The 18923-nt window shown below is 52.1% G+C and overlaps 2 protein-coding genes across 2 annotated transcripts; one reads left to right on the forward strand and one right to left on the reverse strand.

The window, feature by feature from the left end:
* Positions 1–3391: 3391 nt before the first annotated feature.
* On the forward strand, positions 3392–11999 carry CAPNS1 (calpain small subunit 1). The gene is made up of 11 exons (XM_004715815.2): positions 3392–3489; positions 4190–4451; positions 6443–6476; positions 6708–6797; positions 6974–7031; positions 7126–7190; positions 9638–9706; positions 9825–9903; positions 10051–10167; positions 11040–11098; positions 11496–11999. The coding sequence occupies exons 2-11, from the start codon at positions 4207–4209 to the stop codon at positions 11520–11522; spliced, it is 843 nt and encodes a 280-aa protein (XP_004715872.1). The 5' UTR covers positions 3392–3489; positions 4190–4206; the 3' UTR covers positions 11523–11999.
* Positions 12000–12553: 554 nt separating this feature from the next.
* LOC101663987 (cytochrome c oxidase subunit 7A1, mitochondrial) lies at positions 12554–13973 on the reverse strand. Its single transcript, XM_004715816.2, has 4 exons — positions 13909–13973; positions 13102–13188; positions 12902–12986; positions 12554–12690 (listed from the first exon to the last, which is right to left on the reverse strand). Exons 1-4 carry the CDS (start codon positions 13921–13923, stop codon positions 12635–12637), a joined length of 243 nt encoding a protein of 80 aa, XP_004715873.1. The 5' UTR covers positions 13924–13973; the 3' UTR covers positions 12554–12634.
* Between the last annotated feature and the right edge of the window lie 4950 nt (positions 13974–18923).

An 18923-nucleotide genomic window follows, 5' to 3' on the forward strand; every position in this document is an offset into this window, starting at 1 on the left:
AACTCACAGGAAGGGTGACATTTAGTCCTGCCTTAGCCATAGGATAAACAGTATGTTAGTAGTGTGTTACAGGTGATAAATGGGAAGGACCAGGTAGGAATAGAGAGGTGGTGAGAGGATGCCCCTGAGAGCACTAGACAGTGAGGCAGGACCAGGGGGACAGGGAGGACCTTGATGGTAGTGGAGTAATGGCCCTCCCCTTAGTGAGAAGAGGGCCTGTGTGGACATTACGGTGAATCGGAGTCCATGTGATAGCAGTGGGATGGGTTACTTGTTGGCCTATGATCCAAAAGGTTAGCAGTTGGAAGCCAACCGCTACCATACACTCCAGAGGAAAAAGACGGGACTGTCTACTCCTGTGAAGGGTTACAGTCTCGGAAACCCACAGGGGCAGTTCTACCCTACCCTACAGAGTTGCTGTGTGTGAGTCAGCAGTGACTTGATGGCCATAACGTTGAGTTTTGTCTGAGCCTTGTCTGTGTTCAGATGGTTAGAGGGGCCTCTTCTCGCTCTTCCCAGGGAGAGGCGATGGGGGCAGAGCGGTGACAGAACCAGATCACTAGGTGGAGGTGCAGCTTGGGGAGGGCTTAGGCAGGAGGACCCCAGCCTGACCCAGGTGCTCCCAGGCTCCATCTGGCTGTGTGATGTGGGGAGCCCGAAGGTGAGGACAGGGAGCCGCAGGGGAAGAAGATGTAGGCAGTGGAGAAGAGTTTAGCTAGCAAAGTTTGCTGCCAAGCCAGAGCGGGTATAAAAGCAGGCAGTCCTGCACAACCCTGGGGCTTGGCTTGTCATTCAGAGCTAGGTACTTTGAGTCCCCTCCGATGCATGTGAAAGTTGGACACTGAATACGGAAGACTGAAGAAGAATCGTGCATTTGGATTTGGGGTGCTGGTGAAGACTACTGAAAGGGACCGTAAAGGAACAAACAAATCTGTCTCGGAAGAAGTACAGCCAGCATGCTCATTAGAGGCACGGATGGAGAGAGTATATTGTTGAGTCAGGGACAGGTTGTCAGGGCCTCAACCCTTCTCCCTGCACGTACCAGGAATCCTAACAGACTCTAAGAATAACCGTCTTTTCTCCCCACTTGCAATGGCTGGACGATTAAGGAAAAACAGGACAGCAGTGGAAAATCCCCAGCAGCTGCAGCCCCAACCCTTCCCCAAAGGGACCCTCCTCTGTCCCTCCTTTAAAACCCACCCCTCCTCACTGGGCGGGGCTTCCCTGGGCTACTTGCTAGACCACAACCTCGTCCAGAAGGAGTTGTTACAGCCTCTTAACTTTTTCTTTCTTCCTTTGTCTTGTGCTTCAGTTCACCTCTCATTTATCTCCTGTACTTTGGACATGTTACTAAGAAAGACCAGTCCCTGGAAAAGGACATCCTGCAAAAAGAAGATCGCCATCAAGATGGAATGACCGTAGCTGTAACAGTGGGCACAGACATCAGCATAATTAAGGGAATGGTGTAGGATCCCTGAGTCGGAACCAACTTGATCGCACCTAAAAACAACAGGACTGAGCTGCCCTGTTGAGATGAGTTAGGAGCTTCGTTTAGAATGCCTGGAGTTTGAGAGAGACTGAAGCTAGGGAGCAGGATGTACGGAGATTGGAGTTCAGTCAACACTGAAGATAGTAATTTGGATACTAAGAGCTTAGAGCTGTAATGTGTGTGTGTGTGAGAGAGAGAGAGAGAGAGAGAGTAACAGACAGACATATCCCGAATAGCTTGAGTGAGACACAGGAGGACCAAGGCCTGCGAGTTGGGGCTGGCCAGGGAGAAAGAGAGTTCTTGGGCCCATCAGCTCTGAGTGCCATGACAAAGTGGAAGTGGCTTGGAGAGTGTATAACTGGAAGCCTCACCTCGACTGCAGGGAGTGGAGGTCAGGGGGGGCTTCCTGGAAGAGGTGATGTGTGAACTGATTCCCAGAGCCTGAGTAGCTACCAAAGGCAGGTGTGCCAGGTGGAGACACAGATGCAACAAAGGCCTGAAGGCAAGTGAGCCCGAAGAGAGGGCAGGGAAGGAAGCTGCTCTGAAAAGGAAACTGAATGACAGGGAGGGCGTGGTCAGAAGGGTATCCAGATGAGTCACCACCCAAAGATTTGTCATCACCCAAGCCCAGGTTCTGCCACCCTCTGTGACCTTAGGCCAAGGAGTCTGCCTTTCAGAGCATCCATTTTCTCTCCTGTGAGTTTCTGCCTCAGAGACACAGGGCTTTCGGAACTAATGCCCCACCCAAACCAGCCCACTGGAGGCATTAGCTGCCCTGCAGATTTGCCTCGTTATGACCTTGCTTCTGGGTTGGTATCATATTAACCACATGAATGGATTTAATGTATCAGGGGCGTGGTGAAAGGCACAGGCGAGAAGTCTGGCTGCCTGGACGAACCCTCCGTTACCGTCTCTCTAAAATGGGCTGAAGTTATGAGGGCAAATGAGATGAGATGATGCCATGTAAGGTGTTCACGAGGGTTCTTGACATTGCTTTTTCTGGTACTGAGGCAAGTCCATTGTCTGAGGAATCCAGGTGGATCACAGGCAGAGAGGCAAACAGCTACCACTTACTAAATATTTATCACTTAATTCCATAGGGGCCTGGGGTGGTGTGGCATCGGGAGTGACAAGGTTTACTCCCACTTTACAGATGAGAACACCAAAGCTCAGAGACTGCATGGCAGTTTGGGGATGGCACACATATGGAGGGGTGGAGCAGAATTCAAACTCAGTCCAGTGGCTTCCAGGGTAGAGGCCCAGAGCCAGATGCCCCGGGGGCCAGAGTGCACAGAGGAGCCCTGACAAAGTGTTGGGGGAGCACCTGCTGAAAACAGGAAGCAGATTGCGACCCTACAGGGCAACAGAGAATTGCCCCCATCTTTATGGGAGTAGAAAGCCTCCACTTTTTCTCGCGGAGTAGCTGGTGGTTTTGAACTGCTACCCTAAGGTGAGCAGCCCAACGCCCAGGAAATCCAACGTAGCCTCAATTCCTGCCACAAATGCCAGCGCTTCACCCCAGCGTGTGAGTCACACAGAGGTCGGGGCCTCTAAATGTCCTGTCCAGGCCTGCTTAGGGACCGTGTGCCTTTACAAATAAGCCTCAAATCTCATCTGAGACACACCTGTGCTTTAAAAAAAATGCCACACGACTGCACTGCGGCTTGATGGTCTCTACGATTCCCCAGGTCACCGCGGAGCCCTACTTCGTCAGTGGAGACCGGGAAAGACCTCACGCCAGATCAAGCCCAGACAGGACTGGAACCTAAGGCTATGGAAACGAGCAGGGTGGAGTTGCAGGATCCACATCCTGTTATTGGAGCCGGCCCGGCGTGCGCAGGCGCAGTGGTCGAGCCGGCACTAGGACCGCGCGAATACCCGCTGGGCCAGGAGCCGGAGCCCCGGGAGCCTCCTGAGTCACGGGCCCCGCCCTCGGGACCCAGGCTGCCGGAGGCCCGGGAGCAGCAGACGGACTGACCGTCGGACGCGTGAACCAGGCGGTGAGCGCCCAGCCAGCCCTTCCCCGCACTCTAGTCCCGGTCCCCAAGGTCCTCAGGCCGGACTGGACCCTACGGGCCCCAGAGGTCCCCAGACCCAGCACTTTCGATTCTTAGGATTCCCAGTCGGGACCCCGTTATACTGGCCCCGGGGATCCCCGATCTCAGGATCAAACAATAAAGCCCGTAGGTACGAGCGGTTCCTCGAAAATTCTGCCCCGGAGCCTCCAGGATCAAGGTCCTAGATCCGTGCCTCCAATTGCATTGGGGATCCCGTTATCCTGAGCCCCGAGGCTCACATTTAGGATCTTAGACCAGAGATCCCGGATCATCAGTCCCGTGTTGCGGACCAACTGCACCCTGCTTTGGGGCCTGCGGGCCGGGGACTTCCGGAGAGTCGAGCTCAAGTGTCAAGCGGTCAGAGAAGCCAGGGACGCCCCCGCCGACTCGGGACCTGGGCCCTTAATGATGCCTGTGCGTGGCCTCGATCCAGGGACCCTCAGACCCACAGGGTCCCCTTAGATCCTTCAAACTTTATCCCTCCGGCCCTGTCACTCCCCCCACAAGCCAGTGGGTCTCCCAAGTCACAGGCAGAGGGCTGCCCGCGCCCCTACTGCCAGTTTCCGGAAGTGCTTTTATTGGGGGGGCTGGAGGGGCGGTGGATTCAGGGGCGAGCGCCCACTTGAGCCTCTTCCCTCCTCAGGAGTCCAAGGCGCAGCCATGTTCCTGGTCAACTCGTCCCTGAAGGGCGGCGGCGGCGGCGGCGGGGGCGGCGGGGGCCTGGGGAACGTGCTGGGAGGCCTGGTCAGCGGGGCCGGCGGCGGCGGGGGCGGCGGCGGGGGCGGCCTGGGGAACGTGCTCGGGGGTCTGATCAGCGGGGCCGGCGGCGGCGGCGGAGGAGGAGGAGGAGGCGGCGGCGGAGGAACGGCCATGCGTATCCTGGGCGGGGTCATTAGCGCCATCAGGTAAGACCAGGCCTGGACCGGGGAACCCAAACTTCAAGGCCGGCTGGCTCACACGCTGGCGCTGCGAGCCGGGGGCGGAGCTTGGCCCGGGCGTTGGCCCACTGGGCTGGGGAGGGGCGGGGCTTGAAGTGGGCGCCGCCCGGCATTCCTAGAGGGGGGATCCTGGATGAGTTTAGTTGGGCCCCTGAAAGGCCAAAGCCTGATACAAACCAAATCTCACCTCCACTGAGCGAGAGATCCCGACCCATAGCGACTGTCCCCGTGAATTTCCGAGGCTGTAACTCACAACGGGAGTAGAAAGTCCTCCTTTCTCCTAACCACTTTGGAAGGCACTAAGCATCGTGGCATTAAGGCTCCCAAGGCCTGATAGATAGTGGAAATGGATCTTGAAGAGGCAGGGGTTAGCTGGGAATCGGCTGGATTAACGAAGAGTAACGCCCTGGTGGGGCTTGGGGAGGTTGTCCACACAAAAGCCCAATGCCATCCAGTCGATCATACATCCTGAGACCACTGCTGTAAATCTTTACAGAACAGCCAGCCTCATTTTTCTCCCACAGGGCAACTAGTGGGTTTGAACCACCGTGCAATGCTTACCCGACAAGGCCATCTGGACTCCTTCTGGCAGGTTGTCAGCAAAACCCTAATAATCAACCTTTGCCCCTCATTTGTGGGTTTGGCGTTAGGGTGCGAGCGGCAAGGTGGGTGGTTCAAACCCACCAGTCTCTCCGTGGGGAAAAGATGAGGCTATCTGAAGAACAATGCGGCATGATGCTTGGAGGAAGGCTTATTAACATCTGCAATACGCAGATGACACAAGCTTGCTTGCTGGAAAGTGAGGACTTGGAGCACTTGCTGATGAAGAGCAGCCTTCAGAATGGATGACAACTCAGTATAAAAGAAGACCCCAATCCTCACAACTGGACCAATAGGTAACATCATGAGAAATGGAGAAAAGGTTGAAGTTTGCAGGGATTTTTGCCTTGCTTGGATCCACCATCAGTGCTCACGGAAGCAACAGTCAGCGAACAAGAGATTAGATTAAGTAGATCTGCTGCTTAAGACCCCTATCGACTATGGAAGTTGCAGCAAGGATGTGGCCCAAGTTTTGATTCCGTCCTGTGCATGTGAAAGCTGGACACTGAGTTAGGAAGATCGGAGAAGAATCGATGCTTTTGAATCGTGATGCCGGTGAAGAATGTGCCAAGTACCACGGGCTGCGAAAAGGACAAACCGATCTGCCTTGGAGAAGTATGGTCAGAGTGCTCCTTTAGAGGCAGGGACGGCGAGACCAGCCCCTGGAGAAGGACATCGTGGGTGGTAAAGTAGAGGGGCAGTGAAGGGGATGAGATGGATGGACACAGTGGCTGCAAGAATGGGCTCAAGTTTAGGAACAATTGGGAAGATGCGCCCGACCTGGCGGTGTTTCCTTCTGTTGTGCCTTGGGTGGCGATGGGTCGAACCAAAGTCTGCTCCCGTGGAGATTTACGGTCACTGAGTCAGAATCCACTCCTCGGCAGTGGGTTAAACCAGGGCTGTGAGCCCTGCATCATGGAGCTGAGGCGGGGTGTTGGGAAGACAGATAGTCAGGAAGGGTACTCGGCAGATAGGGCCTAAGGAGGTGGGGCCTCAAGTCTCTTAAGGGGCGGGGTCTATTGCGTCTGGGCGGGATTCTGGGCTGAGAATTGGGTGGGGCCTAAGTGATTCTGGAATCTACCATTGGGAGGTGTGCCGTGGAAGGAGTGAGGCCCTCCCTCTGTGGGCGTGGGAGGTGGCATCCTGCTGGATGGGGTTGACCTGATGGAAGGAAAGAAGGACAGTGGTCACAGTAGCAAGGACATGGGCAGGTGAGGACAAGGACGACTGAGGTGGGCAGAGAACCCAGTTAGGGTGGCTGCTGGGCTGGGGGGTTGAGATGCGGGCGCTGGCGGTTCTGCGGGCGCTGCCCGTTGGGAGCCCCACCCCCTGGCACTAACCCGCGTATTCCTCCTCAGCGATGCGGCTGCGCAGTACAACCCGGAACCTCCGGTGAGCTCCCCCAGCTCATCTGGGCCCCGTTGGAAAAGCCCTGTCCCCTCCGCTCTTAAAACCTCGCTTCCCTTAAAAGCTCTTGTCGGGTCCCCTTGCTCCCCATACATTGGCCATCTCCCCCTATCTTCCCTCACCCTGCCGCCCACCCAGCCTCGCTTCCCCACCCACCCTGGAGCCTGGGCCTCCGGGTCCCACTTGTAGTTCTGAGGGTTTTCTGCCCCTCCTCAGCCCCCGCGCACCCATTACTCCAACATTGAGGCCAATGAGAGCGAGGAGGTCCGCCAGTTCCGGAGACTGTTCAGCCAGTTGGCTGGAGATGTAAGTAGCCCCCTCGCCGGTCCCACCCCAACCCTCCCAGGCTCTCCGTGGGCTGCCCCGCGCGCAGGTGTGCGCACCTGTAACCCCCAGCGACCTCAAGTTCCCGTCCTCCCTCCTGATCGCCTACGCCCCCACGACCGCTTTTAGTCACCCTTGATCTGAACGTCTCTTCTCAGGACATGGAGGTCAGCGCCACCGAACTCATGAACATTCTCAACAAAATTGTGACCCGCCGTGAGTGGCCGCAGCGGAGGCACAGGGCAGCTTGGGGCTTGGGGCCTGTGGCGGCTGCCAGCCCTGGCTCTGACCTTCGCCTGGTCCCTTACAGATCCTGATCTGAAGACGGATGGCTTTGGCCTTGACACGTGTCGCAGCATGGTGGCTGTGATGGATGTATCCTTGGGGGGGCTGGATGGGGGAGGCCCCGGGTGAAGAGGGACTTTTCTAAGAGGGGGATTGTGATAGCTTAGGGTGCAGCTGTCACACTTTCAGACCTGGTCATTCGTCCCTCAGAACTGTGGCGTGGTGACACGAAATAACAGGACATGGTTGACATTAACTCAGCTTTTACAGCAAGCCTGTTGTGTACCATTATGATATTCCATTTTGTACCGAAGAAAGGCTCAGAGAGGCAGTCGTGTGTCCCAAGGTTATAAAGATTAAGTGGCAGGTTAGGAATTTGGAGTGAGGTGTTTAGGGGCTGAGAATTCAATCAGGTAAATGCCATGAATGTGGCCACATGCACACATGTCCACATATTCAACCCAGGGACAAAACCCAAGTCGTCCAGTCATGACCGTACACGGAAGGAGGCATGTGCATACTGGCTGGTTTGGGGACACACACGCAGCACACAGGCCAATATTCTCAGACATGTCATGTGCCCACACGTGTGCTGCATAGGTCTAAACAACCTCAGCTGTTCTAAATCAAGGCTACTGCCCTTTCTGTACCTTGCTAAAATGTTGCTAATCATGGCAGTACTGAATTGGAACTCCATGTAATGAACCCGACGCATCACCTGCTACACTGCCGGGCTCCTGCAGCACAGGGCGTAGCCCCCAAACTGCTGCCATCGAGTCCGTGCCGACTCCTAGTGACCCCACAGGATAGAACTGCCCCGTGAGTTTCCGAGATGGTCGCTGCTCATGGCATAGAAGGCATCATCTTTCTCCCGAAGAGCAGCCAATGTTTCCAACTGCTGATCTTTGGGCTCACGGCCCAGTGCATAACCACTCCACTGCCAGGCGCCTGCAGCACCGTGCACAGCAGATAGTAAATGTGCTCTTCTCATTTACTGTTGCCCTGCTCTTAGTCAGATAGACTCTTCATCTCTGATGCTGTTTCTTTCTCAGTGAGAAATAAAGGTAAGGAGGGTAGGTGATGTTCCTCAGGAGCTTAGCACATTGTACTTGGCCTTTTTTTTTTTTTTTTTTACTGTTTATTGAGAACTTATCAAGTGGCAGCCCCGAGCCAAGGACTTTATACCACCATCTTATTTCATTTTTATCACACACCCAGCAAATCCTTACTGTCACCTTGGGGGTGGGGGAAGGCCTTCACAAAGTTCCTGTAAAAATGAATTGAAAAGGTAAAGGCATTTGAAACGTGAACTTTTTGAAAGAAGCCCCTTTTTGTTTCTCTGTAGAGTTCTAAGACTATCGTGTGTTCCAATATTTACGAAATGGAGATTGTGAGGAACCTGTTTTAAAAAGAAACGAAAGCGGTTTCTACTGAAATGAGGTTTTTAAAAGGGAACTAACCTCAAGCACACAGCAAGAGGGGTCCCAGAAAGTTTGTAGAAAAAGGAATTAAAGGAAACTAAAAAAAATCATTTTATTGGCATATGATTCACATATCATAATATGTGAATTTAATAGTTCAATCATACTAAGAAGATTGTGCATCCACAAACTGTTGAGGTCCCCACTCCCCGCCAGTATGTATTTTCTCATGAACCCAAAGGAAGGGTCCTGGGGTGCTGTGTTACTTTCTCCTCATGGGCTGTTTTTAAATCCAGGGAGTTTTCTCACCGTCAATAAATTTATAAAAGGCTACCTCTCCATAGTTGAAACAGAGAGCCTTTATTGTTAGCTTTATTCTTTTGCCTTTTCAAGTTTTTATTACGCTTTTTTTTTGGGGGGGGGGATAATCCAAAGAAAAACACAATGACAGAAAATTCAAAAGGACTAGAATCAGGCGTGAATTACTTCAGCTTGAAAAGTAGAGAGCCTTTATTATTCGGTAACCCTTGGACTACTAAACACAAGGGCGGTGGTTCAATCCCACCAGCCGCTCTTCCAAAGAGGGTTGAGGCTACCCTGCTCCCATAAAGATGTATAGCTCAGAAACCCTACATCAGGGGTCCTCAAACTTTTTAAATGGGGCCAGTTCACTGTCCCTCAGACCCGTTGGAGGGTCGGACTATAGTCTTAAAAAAAACGGAACAAATTCCTGTGCACACTGCACATATCTTATTTTGAAGTAAAAAAACCAAACAGGGCAAAAACACCCGGCAGGCCGGGTAAATGTCCTCGGCGGGCCGCATGTGGCCCGCGGGCCGTAGTTTGAAGACGCCTGCCCTATATCGAGTCATCTGAGTCACAACTGACTCCGTGGCAGTGGGTTTGGTGATTATTTTAGAAGCACCAAGTAAAGTTTGTATGGACACATGGAAAATAGTCACGCTCCAGGTGGCTTGAGGAGGATGGAACAGGAACTGGTGTTTTTTGGCCCAGGTTCCCCTGCTAGGCTCTCACCATCATCGTGTGTACAGTGGTACCGTGTAGTGCATGCATTGGGCTGTAGTCATCACATTGTTCTTAACGGCATCCCACCAGAGTGATACCACAGGCAAGTTGGGCTTCGAGGAATTCAAGTACCTGTGGAACAACATCAAGAAGTGGCAGGTGCGTGGTGGCATCTTCTTAAGCTCCAAGCACTCAAACCCAGAAGCCACAGAGACACATCACATGCTCCGTGGTGCTTAGCTGATCCCTGCTGTCTCTCTGTCCCTGCCCCCTGCAGGCCATATACAAACGCTTTGATGCTGACCACTCAGGGACCATCTGTGGCAGGGAACTCCCAGGGGCTTTTGAGGCAGCAGGTATGGTTGGTGGGGACATGAGGCTGGTGGGGTGGGGACTGAGGAAGCAAGTCCCACTGAGCTGGTCTGAGCCTGGATCTGGGGAACAAGAGTGGTAGGGGCCTCAGCTTCCCCACCCCACTTCCCTGAGGGCTGAACGATTTCCAGGCTTCCATCTGAACGAACAGCTCTACAACATGATCATTCGGCGCTACTCGGATGAGGCCGGAAACATGGATTTTGACAACTTCATCAGCTGCCTGGTCAGACTGGATGCCATGTTCCGTGAGTGATGCCCTAGCTCTTCGCACAGTGGGATTGGCTCAACTTCAGTGACCCAGGTCTTGCCTGAGACTGACGTGAGCAAGGCTAGGGGCACTGCGGGTGACCAAGACAACCCCATTTCCTGGCCTCATGGTGCTCACAGCCCAGTGGAGGGGGTAGAGAGAAATCACCAGTGACTGGCAGGTAGTCACTGGTCCTTGAGGCAGTGACCGGGACTAGGGTGTGGTGAAGACAGGTCAGGGTGATCAGCATTTAGTGGAGACAGCTCGTGGCTGCATGGTGGGAGATGCTCCAGCCAGAGTGAGGAGTCTGACAAGGCCCAGAAGGCAAAGCAGAGGTGGTACCTTTTTTGGGCTATAAGGCATTTAAAGAGAAGAGCACCAACAGGGTGGGGTGGGGAGCTGTGGGCCTGGGAGCGGTTCTGAGTTCCAGCAGGGGGATCCACTGTCCATGTGTGGACACCTGAGGGCAGGAGTAAGGGGCCTGTCAGAGGCTAGGGGCAAGAAGTAGCCCTGGGGCCTGCAGAACCTACCAGCAACCTGTTTGGGCTAGAGCTGGAGGGGATGGGTCAGGAAAGCAAACAGCTGGAGCTTTGAGAGTGGTAGGAGGAGGCATGGCTTAGGGATCCTGATGACTCAAGCCAGGAAGTGTCTCCAAATCCCAAACTCACTGCCATTGAGTAGATTCCGACTTAGACTCATAGGCCAGGGTAGAACTGCCCTCAGGGGTTTCCAAGACTATATGTTTTCACAGGAGTAGAAAGGCTCATCTTTCTGAGAAGTTGCTGGTGAGTTCAAACTGCTGACTTTTCGGTTAACAGCTCAAAGCGTATCCTAAAAACCTAGTCTTTCCCCTCCTCCCCCCTTTTCCAGGTGCCTTTAAATCTCTTGACAAAGATGGAACTGGACAAATCCAGGTGAACATCCAAGAGGTAAGGACCCTCCTCTCCGGGTGTCAGCGACTATCGGGCACCCCACCCCTCAGTCCTAGGCTTGGCCCCACCCTCTCCCCACTCCATTTCCCAACAACCTCTGGGTGGAAGCAGAGAAGGGGTTCTGATATTTCAGGGTCCCTCATCCTTCACAGGAGCCCTGGTGGCATAGTGGTTATGCGTTAAGCTGATAACCACAAGTCAGCAGTTCAAAACCACCAGCCACTCTGCGGGAGAAAGATGAGGCTTTCTACTCCTGTACAGATTGAGTCTCAGAAACCCACAGGGGCAGTTCTATTCTGTCCGACAGGGTCGCTATGAGTTGTTATCGATTCAACGCCAGTGAGTTTGTTTTTTGGGGAGGGTACTCCTTCACGGTCTGTCTTCCTCCCTGCAGTGGCTGCAGCTGACTATGTATTCCTGAATGGGAACCCCAGACCTCCCCCCTCACCGCCTTGCTGCAGGAGCCATCTTGGACCCCTGCCTGGGTCTTTCCCAGGGCTGACCTGCGTGCAGTCACGTATCCACGGGTCCGGAGACCCACCGGCCTCCTCATGCCTCCTAGCCCTTGACACCAGCTTCTCAGACCACAGCCGGGGCCCCAGGCGTACGTTACCTAGTTCTAAGACACTCCCTGTCCCCTGGGTCAGTCTCCCCACCCCTGTGCCCTATTCCACACCCACTCCATAACCTCTACGTGCACCCAGTGCCAAGCCCAACACTTGTGTTGTTTAAACACCCCAAGGGCCCTCCTCTCAGTTCTGGGAGAATCCCTGCACACCCCGTCACAACCACTCAGCCGTCATGCCCACGCCCACAGCCCTGTGCCTTCATCTGCGTTGTTCTGCTCTCAGCCTGCTAGGCTTTGGAAATAAAGCAGGTCTGTTGCTGCTCTGTGGAATCTGCCTCCTGTTCTCTGAGAGTCAAGGGCTGGTCTAGGTTTGGAGTCTGGGCCCTGGGTGTTGGGGTGGTTTTACCTGTCTCCGTGTCTGTTCCACATCCCTTTGCTCACCTAGGTTTTTTGTTCCCTCCTGCTGGATTCCAGTTGAGCCGAGATCCTTCAGAGACCCTGGGTCTGGGGTTGTCTGGGATGGGGACAGAGAAGGCCAGGCAATCTACTTCTGCCCCCGGAATCTGGGCTGGTAGGAAGTCTTGGTGCCACTCCTGCCTCTGTGGCCACCCCCTCTTGTCTCGCTCAGCTGCTGTCCTTGAGTCTGTCTGTCTGCTCTTGGTGTTTCTGCCTTTATTGAAACCTGGACCGTATGTAACCTGGATCTTCCCACCCCACGATCCACTGTCCCCTGGAGAACCCCACCTCACGCCCTATGGAGCTACCATGGGTTCATGGCCCCTAAGGAAGGGATGACAGGCAGCAGTTCCTTGGGGACAGGGTGAGGGGCTGGGGCTGGTGAGAGGGTGCCTTTGGGACATAGGCACACACACAGAGACAGGAGCTGGGATAGGGGCCCCAAGAAGTGGGGGTCTTTATTGATGTGCTGCTGCCCAGATCGCTCGAGTCCTCCTCGCTGCTCAGTCTTACTTCTTGTGGGGGAAGGCGGCCCAGGCGAGGTAGTACAGGGAGTAGCAGGTGCCTGTGGACGGTGCAAGGAGGTGAGGATGGGAGGAGGATGGGGAGTGAGAATTGAAACCCTTACCAGAACCCCATCTTGGGCTTTAGTTCCCCGCCCCCCCAACTCCATGCTTCTCCAGCACCAACCTGGTGTTGACCTGCAGAACCCAGGCCCAAGCCCTAGGCAGCCCCCACCTGGCCCCTCAGCATGCTTCCAGTCAACCTGCACTCACCGCCCAGACACAGTGCCATTGTCAGTCGGTACAGGATTTGGTCAGTTCCCCCTCCTTTCAAATGCACTGGGAGGTCATTGTCTGCCTACACACGGAGAAGGGGTTGTGGGATGAGAAAGGGGCCCAGTTATCAGTAGACCGACCTTCACCTCCCTAACCCCTACTCGGGGTCCTCCCCTCCACCAACCCCCTCAGCCCACCTGGAAAAGTTTCTGCTTCTCGGCCACTCGGTTCTCTAAGCGGTTCCGGGCTGTGGAGCTGAAGGAGCGAACCAGCGCCTGGGAGACCTGCGCAGGGACAATGAGGGTGGGTGCTGGCGCTCCTGGGGCAGCGGCCGGAGTGGGGCCAGTGGGGACAAGTGCCCAACGGCTAGCAGGGGGTGAGGGAGGGGGCTCCTGGCCACAGTGGCTGAGCTTGAAGGGTACCCTCGCCTGGAGGTTACCAGGTAAGGGCAGCGAACCGAAAAGGATTCTGGGCGGTGGGATGGAGCCTCCAGCCGGTTTTTGAGAAGAGGGTTCCCTGGATTACTAACTGGATCCCAGGTTTTCGGACTGCCACTGGATCTGGATCAGGAATCCCCAGGGGATATCCCAGCCACCTCAGAAGTTTGTGGGGGAGACGGGGTTTTCGGATTTGCCATCTCAGAAACCCAAAAGGGCCGTTCTGCTCTGTCACAGGGCCGCCACGAGTCAATCAACTCAATGGCAATGAGCTGGGTTTGTTTGGGGAGTAAACCTGGGGGCAGGGGAGACTGAGCGCCCACTGTCTAGCTCCCAAAGTGCTATTAAGGCACCCCTTGATTAATGGATACAGGTTCCGACTGATGCCTTTGGGCCCTGATAGGGGTCCCCGGCAGTCTCAGAAAGTTCGAGATGGCGCAAGGGGTGTCCTGGGCCTAGAAAGGGATTCGCATTCCAATATCCCAGACCCCAGGGTGTTTAGGGGTCTCCTATCGGGGCAAGGCCCTCCGTGTTGGGGGCCCTGGACCGGCCGGTAGGTTCCCTCACCCGCAGGACCCTCATGGCTCGTCCTCCTCCGCCGGAGTCACCTCCCCTCTCCTCCCAAGGACACGCTGCGCGCGCAATCCCAACGCGCAATCCCAGGTCGCGACAGCTGGCGGGGCGGGGCGGGGCCTGGGGCCCGGGCTCCCACGAGCACCTGGTCCCCGCCCGTCCAGGCTGCCTCCTCCCTCCCAGCGGCCCGCGGGAACTGGGGGCGGGGCGTTGGGGGAGCCTCGCCATTGGACGCCGGTCCCCGTCACGCCTTTCGACGTTCCGGCCCCGCGGCCCCGGGAAGTGCGCCCTGGCGGGTCACGGGGCTCGTTAACGGCTCCTCCCCAGGAAAACCCACCATTAAGGCGGGAGCAACCTGGTTTGACCAATGTCCTTTTTCTTCCCCAGACAGAAGAAGGTTTAGAGATGGACATAAAGTGTGCGATTTAAATATAAAGTTTGATCTCTGCCCCCCCCTACCTCCCCCTCCCCCGGTGGGACAGAGGGAGCGAGGGTCCGAGCCACGAGGTCCAACTCCGGACGATCCGGGACAGTTTCCGTAGTTGTGACCTGGGGGAGTCGGGAGCGAACCCACAGGTTTGTTGGGAACTCACAGAGCCCTAGCTGAATTGGCCCAGGTACCGGTTGGAGAGGAAGAGAGGGAACCGTTATTAGTAATTTTCCTTTAAGCGCTACGGCTCATATTATCCATTTGTATTAATTTATAATTTTATATAAGTTTTATAATTAGATAATGATATAATTATAAATTCGTTTATAAACATTATTACATTTGTTTCCATTTACGTTTCGTTTTATCGTGGACAATTTTCAAACCGGGAAAGGCAGCGAGAACGGCACCACGTGCCTCACCTGCTTCACTGAGCTGCGTTCTGGAGGTGTTCAGGGTTTGTTTCAAGCTTATTCATCTTCTCGTCTTCAAGTGTACTTTAGATCGTATCCCACACTTCCTATTTCATATTAGGTAAGCGTCTAACAAGGCTTGAAAAGAAAAACCCAACAACCTACAACTGGATTGCATCGTAACAAAAAATGAACACTGACTTTTTTTTGATTGGTAAGACAATTGATTTTTTAAAGGTCTCTGGATAGCCTATCAATCTTAATATCCTAATTGTGATAAGTTGGACTGGAAAAGAGTCCTGATGATGTAGTGAGTTACGCGTTTGGCCCCCAACCACAAGTTCAGCCGTTCAAAACTTCTGAGTGGCTCAGAGGAAGAAAAGCGGAGCTTTCTACTCGCCTAACGAGTTACGGCCTCAGACGCACACTTGTAGTTCGTTCTACCCTGTTCTATGGGGGCAGACGCTCGGTGGCAGTGAGCAAGGCGTGCTGGAGCTATGTGAGAGAAGGAAATCCTGAGTCCCACCCCCCTGAGACTGATTCAAAACTCGAATATTCATCATTGTCATTGGAGTTGGGGAATTTATAAATCTATCCCCAAGTGATTCTAATCCAACCAAGACGGAGCACAATAGGTTCGGCACATTTACATGGTTCTTGCTTCTCAACACTGAAAGGATTCGCGAGGCAGAAACATTTTTGTAAACCCAAGTAATTTTTGTGAGGGAAGGGAAAGTTTCAGGTACTACAGTCTCAGACAGTACACCTATCTCTGGAAAGCGTGCACGGCCACGCAGCGAGGTGCTAGAATTGGCGACTGAAGAGCCCACTACAGGAGAGCTCGGAAAACCCCTAGAAAGGAGTGTCAAGCAGGACAGACCATAGTGCGAAGGAGGCCTGCCCTTGGGCCCTGCTTTTATCCCCTCCTACCCTCCTTGAGGGGGCGTGGTTGAGGGCATTGCCATCCCGCACCATTAGGAATGCAAGTGTGACATGGACCCGAGAAAGGCTGACCTTCACCTGTGCCTAGGTGACCATAGTCTGAGCATGCTCAGTTCTGGATTTCCCATCGGCGTCCAGTGCTTGCCTGATTCCTTTCCAACCCCTTCATTGAGGCATGGTCAGCTGCCAGCTAGTCTAAGGTGACCAGACGTCCTGCTTTGGGCGGGACAGTCCCGAATTTTAACAATTTGTCCTGCGTCCCGCGGCATTTTAAAAAAGTCCCGATTTTTGGAAAGAATGCACGACAAGCTAGAGAACGGCAGGAGAACGGGAAGAGAATATAGGTTTTCGGCTGCCATGTGGCTATTTCTCCAGGATATGAGTTTTATATTATTTTTGTTCATTTTATAATGTTAAACTTTAATAATAACAAGTAATTGTTGAGAACTGATTATCGAGAACTGCTTATTAAAGTTCGCATTGTTGATCAGCTATTAGAATTCGACCACCATTGTTTGGACTTAATGAACAATGGCATTTTTTGCCATTGGCAACGACCAAAGCATTTTGTAACTGTCTCTCAGATGATACACATCGTACTGCGTGCTAGTGCTAGTTAAACGAGTGATGTCAACAAATTAGCTACTCAGATAATTTAGGTAATTTATTTCATAAATACGTAAATTTTCTTGAATTTAGCAGACAGTACTGAAATGATGTGCAAAAACCATTAGATCATATTACTCAAAATTTCCCATATAGTAATATTTCCAAAAATGATCTTTTTAATGAGGTATCATTATTTTAAAAATATATTGATAAGGAAAAGGTTAAATCATGGGCATCAGCAAAAATCACAATAGAGAACAAATGGTTAGAAATATTTTATCATTTTGAAACAAACCATGTTCCATACAATAATGCACTAAAAATTGTGGAATATGCGCTGTACTTACCCGGTACTAATGCTGCAACTGTGGATATCAGAAAATACACAATTAAGTGTTGAGACTTTGAAAGCCATTTTATGTGTGAAATATAATTTAACAAATTCTTGTGAAAAATTTCATGACCTTTTAAACAACGACAGCAATCTACTAAAAAAAATTCACTCAAATGAGAAATATGCCAAAGAATAAAATAATACTATACATAATTTTAATGTATTTGTAAATTATACTTATGTTGAAATTTAAAATATATATTACAATACTATTTTTGCATTCTATGAAAATTTTTGTTGCTCTATATAGACCAAATCCTCCCCCCCACCCCCACTATCAATGGTGTCCCACTTTACCAGTGTTAAAATCTGGTCATCTTAAGCTAGTCTGTCTTTCAGAGTACACTGCCAGACTAGTTTTCCCAGGCTCTTCTGGGTGGGTTAGAACCACTAACCTTTGGTTAAACCAAGCCCACAGTCATTGAGTCTGCTGATGAATAGAGACCCAGTATAGTGCTTCTGAAGCTTTACATCTCTACAGGAGAAGCTCGTCTCAACCCAACGGCTGGTGGGTTTCAACTGCTAACCTTGCAGTTAGCAATCCACTGCTTACTTGAGAAATACTAATGTAAAACTAACAACCACTAGACTGGCATTCCTAGAGGACAATGAGCCGTAGCTGTAGATCGACTTCTCTTAAAACTAGACAGTGGCAGACTGCAAAACTGACCCAAGCCATCACCTCTCCCACTGTCCACACTCCTTTGCAATGCGATTTTTCAGCTTGCCTCCCTCTCACCCCCCTTTAGTCTGCACTTGGTTGTATGTCTCGTTTGGGTCAAAAGCAATAGGAAATTAGCTAATGTGGCCCTGATAGCTTTAGAAATGCTTATGCATCGGGGGTTGCCCTCTCTTGCTACTCTTGCAAACCCTGTGGCCCCCACTGCTTAAACAAGTCCAGGCTAGCCTGCGGGATGGCCAGAGGCACGTGGCCCAGCATTCCCCCGTTGCTTCAAGTAAGATCATGTCAACCACGAACATGTGGATGAAAGCATCCGAGGAGATCCGAACTCAGCTGTGTCAGACCAGCAAAATGACACAGCCAACCCATGGATTCACCAGCAATCATCAAACCCAACACAAACCTGCTGCCACTGAGTCAAAGCCGATTCGTGGTGACCTTAAAGGACAAAGAAGAACTGCCCCCAGAGCGTCTCCAAGGCTGTAAATCGTTTACAGAAGCAGACAGCATGCCTTTCTCCTACAGAGAATAATAGATGTTTATTATTTTAAGCCACCAAGTTGGGGTGGTTTATTATACAGTAAATGCTAATTGGTATAAGGCTGTGCATTTCTGTGGCTACCAATCCCTCTTTAAAAAAACCATTTTATTGGGCGCTCTTACGGCTCTTATCAAAAGCCATACTTACACCCATTTGTATCAAGCACATTTATACATTTGCTGCCATCATCATTTCTAAACGTTCTCTTTCTACTTGAGCCCTTAGTATCAGCTGATCTCCCCCTCCCCCCTTCCTCAAGAACACTTGATAATTTACAAATTTTTTTTTCATGTCTTACACCAACCACTGTCTCCCTTCATCCACTTTTCTGTTGTTCATCCCCCTGGGAGGGGGTTATATGTCCGTCATTGTGATTGGGTCCCTTTTCTCCCTCCACCTTCCCCTATCCTCCTGGTATTGCTACTCTCATTATTGGTCCTAAGGGATTTATCTGTCCTTGTATTGCTACCAATCCCTCTTACACCACATATTTCACTCAATCACATTCCTAGCTTTGTTTGGGATCCAGCCCACATCCAAATGGGTCCTAAGGTACTATTGTGCAATTAAAGGGAGGAAATTAAGAGGCAGACAAAAGTTTTGGGGTGCCCATCTCCATGGTATCTGGAAGCAGGTCCAAAAGAAAATATATTCTTACATCAACATATAGTTTCGGGGCATGCAAGCCCCCCTAATTACAGGTCACCACATATGTAGTAACACAGTGGGCTGTGTCCTAACCCTGGAGGTCCCCGGGTTCAGTGGAGGAGTAACCTGACACCAGTGCTGGGGGCAGGTAGGGGGAGTGACTGTCCCCTGAGCAGGGAGAGCAATAGCAACATGTCTGCTCCTAGAGATCAAGCTGCCGGCCAGGTAGCAATCAGCCACGTGCTTGGGAGAGGTAGCACTGTTTTTTGTATGAATTATTTTTTTAAAATCATTTTATTATGGGCTCATACAACTCTTGTCACAATCCATACATACATCAATTGTGTAAA

Source organism: Echinops telfairi, unplaced genomic scaffold (genome assembly GCF_000313985.2).
Source record: "Echinops telfairi isolate 266 unplaced genomic scaffold, ASM31398v2 ScPeMD7_655;HRSCAF=1070, whole genome shotgun sequence".
Classification (NCBI taxonomy): Eukaryota; Metazoa; Chordata; class Mammalia; order Afrosoricida; family Tenrecidae; genus Echinops; species Echinops telfairi.

What these genes read in the sequence shown, in the direction of transcription:
- CAPNS1 (XM_004715815.2), top strand. Translation starts at nt 4,207, where the DNA reads ATGTTCCTGGTCAACTCGTCCCTGAAGGGCGGCGGCGGCGGCGGCGGG. An exon ending in GGGGTCATTAGCGCCATCAG is followed by an intron (nt 4,452 to 6,442) that starts GTAAGACCAGGC and finishes ATTCCTCCTCAG; the next exon opens with CGATGCGGCTGCGCAGTACA. An exon ending in GCATGGTGGCTGTGATGGAT is followed by an intron (nt 7,191 to 9,637) that starts GTATCCTTGGGG and finishes GCATCCCACCAG; the next exon opens with AGTGATACCACAGGCAAGTT.
- LOC101663987 (XM_004715816.2), bottom strand. An exon ending in AGAAGCAGAAACTTTTCCAG is followed by an intron (nt 12,987 to 13,101) that starts GTGGGCTGAGGG and finishes CTCCGTGTGTAG; the next exon opens with GCAGACAATGACCTCCCAGT. An exon ending in AATGGCACTGTGTCTGGGCG is followed by an intron (nt 12,691 to 12,901) that starts GTGAGTGCAGGT and finishes CACCGTCCACAG; the next exon opens with GCACCTGCTACTCCCTGTAC.